Below are 8,107 nucleotides of genomic sequence, written 5' to 3' on the forward strand. Positions count from 1 at the left end.
TTATAAATATAAATATTACGTATAGATATAGAGAGATTGATATATATGGATATTAAAACTCGTCGAACTGCGTTGGCTTTTATAGGAATTTGAGTCCAGGTGAACTCCGCGACTCGCGGCATTTTTTGCCTTCAAACTCCGCGAGTCGCGGAGTTTGAAATTCCAGCTCACGAGCTTTGGCTTCTTTCTTGCCGACGATTTTAAATATTAATATAATATATATATAATTTTTAAGAATTATTTATATATTATATTATATTTATGTGCATAGTTGACTTGTAATTTTTAGTCCGTTGTGTCGAGCGTTGAGAGTTGACTCTGGTCCTGGTTTCGGATTTTCGAACGTCCTTGCGTACAATTTAATATCTTTTACTTTGCGTTTTGAATCTTGTACTCTTGTAATTTTGAGACGTTTCTCATCAATAATTGGAACCTCTTTGATTGTCTTTTGTACTTTTGAGCTTTTTGGTCGTTTGCGTCTTCAATTCGTCGAATCTGTCTTTTGTCTTCACCTTTTAATATTTAAACGAATATCATTTGTAAATAGAACAATTGCAACTAAAAGCTTATCTTTCTTGAGGAATAATGCTATGAAATATATGTTCGTTTTTAGCATTATCACTACAGTGTTGTCCGTTCATTGGAGCCACGTGTTCCATGTTGCTTTCTTGTCTGCACTACCTGGTTATTTCGTGGAGGGGACCAGGGAACAGTACTATCACTTTTTTCGATGGCTGTCGGCCCTTGTATAGAGATCGTGGCAAGTACAGGACATGTCACCCTTATGCAGCACACCACCATCAAGATGACGCCCTCTAGCGCACATTTACTTGCGCCAGAAGTGATATAGCGCAGAGGATATGCACATGATGCAAGTGTGATGCGCAACACGAGTCAATCGGGTATGCGTATCATTAAGTCTCCCAGTTCGATACTATGCGCAAGTATTGCGCATGGTGTTGAACTCAACTCCTATTAATTCCATGACAGGTGTGACGTGACAGCCGTCACATCACCTATCACGTTGCATTAAATTCTCTCCTTAAGTTGTCTTCTGACACGTGTACGGTCATGATTCATTATGGCCATCTCTTCCCCTTTTATAAATAGATCTTTCTTCATTCATTTTTCACTTTTCTCTCTCTTCTCTCTCCGACATAGCCTATCGCACCGACTTTTCCAACGTTGGCTCCATCCCTTCATCCATCTCTGCCGAATACGTAGCGCATATCTCAAAGAGCTATCCTCCCATGAGATCCCTTTTGCCCGCCGTTCCTGGATGTTTAGACCGGGCCAACCGTGCACCTAGCGGAAAAGTAGCCATTTATAGCGTAGTGTTCGAGCGTGGAAATATGCGCATTCCGCCTATGAATTTCATCTTGCGCGTTCTTTCTCATTTTAACATTGGCGTAGGTCAGTTGGATCCTGACAGCGCCTGTCGCCTTGTTGTTTTTCAGATGTGGTGCAGGGTGCACGACTTTATTCCTACGGTGAATTTGTTTAAAAACATATTTTCTTCTGAACGGCTCGATTCGGGTTGGTTTTCTTTTCTTGATAATGTTCGCTTTACCAGCGATCCATTAGAGGAGAATCCACGCGATTGGAAAGAGCATTACTTCTTCGTGGATGACACCTTCATTCCGTTAGAGTTCTCAAATGTAAGCGCTTGGCAATATGGTTTCAATGGCAGCTTAAATATGGTGCCACCTTTAAGCTCAAGTGAAAAGTCAATGCTGGATAAATGCGTAGCGCGCTTCCCTTACGCGCGTATAACAATAGTGTGCTGTATGCTGGTGGGATATCCAAACATTAGCCAGATCCCAACTACTATCCTCACTTCAGTCGTCATCTGCAAGGTATGTAGAGCCTTTTACCTTCTTTTATTCTTAACCTTCCTTAACGCTCTTGCCCTTTGTTGACAGCAATTTCTTTCTCCGAGTACCTCGAGTTCTCTTCTTCTACTTCAGTAGTGGTGGATCGCATGCCTTTAGGGAAAGGCTTTTCTACTAAGTGCCCTGTCACTGCAGCTTCTATTTTTGGCCCTTCACGCAAGAAGAAAAAGAAGAAGGTCACGGCGTAGTATGCTGACTTGCCCAAACGATGTCCTCGCGGGAAACTCGTTCCGCCACATCGTGGCGCGCCTGCTCCGAAGAAGCGCAAAAGATCTGCTGCTTCTTCCCCTTCAAAGCGCGCTCGTACTGGTATACTGCGCACCTCCTTTGTTACCTATTTTGTTTATACTTCGGCATTACTTAATTGTTATTATTCCAATACAGATGATGGGCATGGTAGTAATGCGAGAGGGAGATAGACCTCATCCATCTCCCATTCAGATCGACAGTGACTCTTCTGTTGAAAGGCAGCGCCCGAACTCAGCGGGTTTTTGTAAGGGTAAGAACGTCCAGAGCCCTAGGCCGGGCAACGAGTCTTCTGACGATGAATTCTCCGTGATGAGGGATACCATAATGCGCCTTTGCGGCAAGCTTGATAAGGCACAGCAGGCGAACAAAAATATTCAGGCGCAGCTGGATCGCGCTAACCTTCAGAATAGCGATCACGAGGAAACTATCCGTGTGCTATGCTCACAATGCGCCGAGTCGGAGCAGCGAGCGAGGTCGGCTACTCACGAGTTTGAGGTGTTAAAGGCAGGCCTTCCTCGTATAGTGGATCATGCTTTAAACAGCGCTGCCGTAAATGATCGCTATGAGACCGCTTTAAAAGCTATACAGGATGTCGATTGTCTTCACTTTTGGGATATCGTAAAGGAACATATTCAGGTGCCCACCATTCTTCCCAAAGCTATTCGAGACTGCCTCATTCCTGAAGCGCGAAAAGTCGCTAGGGAGGCCTGCAGGCAGAGCGCTACATTACATCCCTATTCCCCGACTTGAGGAGTTGTTACGCAACCCGCGAGTGTCAGCACGAGATTTGATAAATTCTAAGTTGTAATTTTGCTTTGTAATGTCATAATGCGTCACGACGCGTGTAACATTTTGTATTAAGTGTATTTTTCGCAATAAATGGAAAGTGTATTATCGCGATGTAAGCTTGTGATGCACTTACTTTCGTATTCTTGTTTAATTACTGGTAATTATTGTTGTTTTATACTCTTGGTGTGTCGTCACTAACCTTCATGTGTGCTGATGTGCACTCAACACACACTTGGGTCGCGCGCTCGTAATCGCGTCGAAGAGTCTTCCAAATGTTAGTTTGGGACTGTGGTCAAGCGCGACCAACGCTTTTTTTTTTTGTTTATAGTCATGACTTGCAGATCCCTAGGTCTGCTCGGGTGGAACTAGGTCAACCCAATGACCGTCGCTCTCCAGTAATAGGTCTAGTCTGTCGCCAAACAGACTTCTGTTGCGCGGGAGCTAGGGAAAGGCATCCTTTAAGTAGGCAGGAACACGCTAGTATTTTACTGTGCGCGTGCAGTTCAAATCATAAAGTTATTCAGCTCTGAGAGGCACATGAAATCGTGACCGAAAATGACTTAATGCTTTAATATAATTGAAAAACGAGTTTACAATAGTGTAGTACACGGTCGACCTATAAAGGCGCGTTGTTTAGTAATTACATGTAAGTCTAGACAAAGTAGGTGATTGATCAAGTCTCCTATTTTCTATATTACATGTAGCATTTTTTAAGCGTGGTAGCATGCCAGGTCCACTTGATTGGATTTCCCTTAAGCTCTGCCAGTTTGTAAGTTTCGGTGTTACTGATCCCCACGACCCTGTAAGGTCCTTCCCAGTTTGGCCCTAACTTTCCAGTGTTTTGAGCCCTGCTTGCTTAGTTGTCGCGCCACACAAGGTCTCCTACCTTGTAAGTTCTTGCCCTTACGCGCTTGTCATAATATTTTGCAATGCGCTGCTTGTTGGCGGCTTCTCAAATTGCTGCCATTTCCCTGCGTTCCTCCGCGTAGTTTAGGTTAGTGCGCAATCTTTCGTCATTCTTGCCTTCGCTGTATGACAAAGTTCTTTCTGTCGGAACTGTTATCTCCGCTGGTATTACTGCCTCTGAACCCTATACTAGACTAAACGGTGTCTCTCCTGTGCTGTTCTTGTGCGTTGTTCTATGTGCCCATAGGAATTTTGGTAACTCATCCACCCATCCGCTGCGCTTAGTCCCCAACCTTGCTTTGATGGCGTGCACAATGTCTCTGTTTGTAACCTCACATTGACCGTTGGCCTGAGGGTGCGCAACGGAGGTGAAGCGTTGTTTGATATTTAAATCTTGACAATAGATGCGGAAGGGGTTACCTTCAAATTGCGTACCATTATCGCTAACAATCTCATTAGGTACGCCGAATCTGCACACGATGCTTTCTCAGAAAAAATCTCTAACTTGCTTACTGGTAATAGTGCGCAATGGCTTGGCTTCCACCCATTTGGTGAAGAAGTCTATAGCTACCACCAGGTACTCAGCGTTTCCCGCACCCTTTGGGAAAGGTCCCACTATGTCGATAGCCCATTTGCAGAATGGCCATGGCGATACGATAGGTATCATAGGGTGTTGAGGCGCTCTGCTAACGGGCGCGTGTAACTGTCACTCCTGGTAGACTCTTATCCTTTCAGCTGTGTCAGCGTACATTCTGGGCCAATAATACCCTAGTTGCTTAATCCTCTCGGTGACTGTCCTCCATCCAGAATGCAACCCACAGGATCCCTTGTGAACCTTGTCAATAATCATAGCAGCTTCTTTAGGTCCCACACAGCGCATGGATGCGCCTAAATAAGACTTTCGATATAAAAATTCTCCTCGCAATTCGTAGTTTGGCGCTTTTACCCTAATCTTCATTGCTTCTTTCTCTCCTTCGGGCAAAGATCCAGTGCATAAGAACTCTATGATATCTGTCATCCAAGTCGCTTCTTCTTCTTCAACAGATGTAATCGTGGTTTCTGGCTCTGTGGACTTCGTGAAGACTTGCTCTACTAATGTTTTCTTTTCCAGGTGATTGAAGGTGAGTGCTGCCAGCTTACTGAGCACATCCGCCTGCTTGTTCTGGCTCCTAGGGATTTGGTTGATCCTGAAGTCAACGAATGTGTCGGCTAGAGAGTGAACCATAGCCATGTATGATTGCATATATTTGTCGTTGGCGTCAAATGTGCCGTTTATCTGATTGGTGACTAGCTGTGAATCCACGTAGCCTTGTAACTTCTTTACTCCTAATTCTCGAGCTATACGCATCCCTGCTAATAGCGCTTCATACTCCGCCTCATTGTTTGTTACTTTAAAGTTGAACCGTAACGCGTATGTATGCTCCTCCTGATGCGGACCGGTGAGGATCAGTCCTGCGCCAGCGCCGTCTGTATAGAGCTCCCATAGTTCGAGCGGAGGTGCCGGGAGCTGCTCAGGGTCATATATTGTCGGCATGTTAGCGGCTGTTTCGGCCAAATAATCAGCCATCACCTGTCCCTTGATAGCGCTTCTAGCACAGTATGAGATTTCATGCTCGCCCAACTCTATTGCCCATTTGGTTAACCTACCTTATATCTCGGGTTTATAGAGCAGCTGTCGAATAGGTTGATCAGTGAGCACCGTAATTGGATGTGCTTGGAAGTATCTGCGCAAACGTCTAACGGTAACAACGAGCGCGTATACGAGTTTTTTATGGGGAGATAATTTAGCTCGCTTCCCTATAGCGCTTTGCTGACGAAATATATCGGCATTTGAGCACCCCCCCATTCGGCGACTAAGACGGAACTAACGGCTTCCTTAGACACCGCGAGGTAAAGTATCAAGGTTTCGCCAGCGATTGGCGCCGTTAATGTTGGGAGGTATTTGAGAAGCGCTTTCATCTCCTGAAATTCTTTTTCTGCCTCGTCTGTCCATTTGAAATCCGACTTCTTAGCGCAGTCCTTCAGGGTGTGAAAGAACGGGAGTGATCTTTCAGCAGCCTTGGACAGGAATCACGTCAACGCGGCTAATTTCCCATTGAGGCTCTGAACTTGCTTCTTTGTTTTAGGGGAGGGCATCTTTTTGATTGCTTCTATCTTCTTCGGATTAGCCTTGATTCCGCGCGGGGTCACGATGTGCCCCGAAAAATTCCCTTCCTCTTCTCCGAAGCTACACTTGGCTGGTTTGAGCTTCATGTTGATGCTCCTGAGTGTGTTAAACGTTTCGAGTATATCGGCTAACAATTTTTCTTCGGTATTGCTTTTAATGATGAGGTCGTCAACGTATGCCTCAAGGTTGCGCCCGATTTGCTTAGCGAATGCTGTATCAATAGTGCGTTGGTAAGTAGCGCCCGCGTTCTTTAGTCCGAAGGGCATCTTGGTGTAACAGTATATCCCTTGGTATGTGTGGAATGTGGTTTTCTCTTCATCTTCTTCCACCATTTATATTTGGTGATATCCTTTGTAGGCATCTAGGAAGCACTTGAACCTAAAACCAGCGAGCGACTCCACTTTCCAGTCTATCTCTGGCAAAGGATAATTGTCTTTGGGGCAAGCTTTGTTAATGTCTTTGAAGTCAATATAGAGCTGCCACGTTCCATCAGACTTGGCCACTAGCACAGGGTTGGCTACCCATGTCTTGTAGTTTACTTTGCTCAATATGTTGGCTTTAACCAACTTATCCACTTCTCTGCGCAACCACTCACTTCTTTCCGAGGCCATGGGCCGCTTCTTTTGCTTGATTGGGGTCAAATTGATGCTGGCGCGGAGGTGATGCTGCGCTATCTCTCGTGGCACTCCAGTCATGTCAGCATCGCGCCAACAAATCACGTCGGAATTGGCGATGAGGATGTTCCACAATTTTTCCTTAGTCTCGTGTGTGAGGCTCCCCCTATCTTTACCTTCTACTCCGGATACTATAGATTAAATATAACCCACCATTCATTCGCGCCCTTTTCTTCGGGAGTAGCGCTCCCCTTGTCAGTAATAGATGTGCACAAGACGTCCAACGGCGTTGACTCGAGGGTGGCAACTCCTTGATCCGTCAAGAATCGAACCATCCCATGAATTGTGGATGGTATAGCGACAAATTTCTGAATGGAAGTCCTTCCTAGTATAGCATTGTATCTAGAGTACGAGCGCACAACGCAGAATTCTATGCTCTCGGTGCGCTTCTTTGATTTATCCCTGCTGTCTCTCAGCTCCAGCTTCAAATCTAAAATTCCGATAGGCCACGCTAATTCTCCCGAAAATCCGGATAAGGCTTTAGTCGGAGGCTTGATGGTTCTCTTCACCGTTGTGGGTAGCTGTCAGAAGCAATGCTCCTACATGATGTCAACGCTACTGCCGTTGTCCATGTGAAGGCGCTTAACGCCATGACCTGACTCGGGCAGATATCCCTGCACTACGATAGGTGCGCAGGAAGTGTTGAATGTTTGAATGGCGGGGAATGATATCCCCGTCATCCTCGAGCTTCCGTCAGCGCTGGGTTTGTGCTTTGTTCCTAGCTGTGGTCGGCAGTTGGCCATTGAATGCACTTATTTTTTCGCGACAGGTGCCTGTATAGAAAAAATAAATGAGTAGTGGACATATAGAGAAAAGATCAAATCGAAACCTTTTAACTTGTATGTCCTACGGATGGTGCCAAATGATCATGCATGGAATAATCGGGTCGGGTTCGGTCCATGCTTGACATCATTGAGAGGGGATTTAAGGGTCAATTGAGTTTAACTCTCCGGTCCGGAGTACCGTGAATAACCCCTTGCAAGATGATGATCTCAACAGGGGTGGTTAAACGTAGACCCACCATCGGCGGGCAGTTCGGACATTGATGGCTCGCATTGACGATAGGATTTATGTTCAAGGAACGTTACCTGTATATCTAGAGTGTCTAGTGCAATGCTGTGAGTCCGGTAGCGTGGGCGAGGAGGGCGCTGTATGAGCTGCACGACTGGCTTGTACGTATATAATCAAAATAGTATGTGTGTAATTTCCTAAAAAACCAACCCCTTGCCTTGTGATTCGAGTCCGTTATTTATAGCTACAGTGCTGTCCGTTCATTGGAGCCACGTGTTCCATGTTGCTTTCTTGTCTGCACTACCTGGTTATTTCGTGGAGGGGACCAGGGAACAGTACTATCACTTTTTTCGATGGCTGTCGGCCCTTGTACAGAGATCGTGGCAAGTACAGGACACGTTACGCTTATGCAGCGCGCC

The 8,107-nt window shown here is 45.7% G+C and overlaps 1 protein-coding gene across 1 annotated transcript; it reads right to left on the reverse strand.

The window, feature by feature from the left end:
- Nucleotides 1-4,542: 4,542 nt before the first annotated feature.
- LOC139888205 (uncharacterized) lies at nucleotides 4,543-5,403 on the reverse strand. Its single transcript, XM_071871229.1, has one exon. It carries the CDS (start codon nucleotides 5,401-5,403, stop codon nucleotides 4,543-4,545), a length of 861 nt encoding a protein of 286 aa, XP_071727330.1.
- Nucleotides 5,404-8,107: the final 2,704 nt, after the last annotated feature.

The sequence above is a fragment of the Rutidosis leptorrhynchoides genome, chromosome 2 (genome assembly GCF_046630445.1).
Source record: "Rutidosis leptorrhynchoides isolate AG116_Rl617_1_P2 chromosome 2, CSIRO_AGI_Rlap_v1, whole genome shotgun sequence".
Lineage (NCBI taxonomy): Eukaryota > Viridiplantae > Streptophyta > Magnoliopsida > Asterales > Asteraceae > Rutidosis > Rutidosis leptorrhynchoides.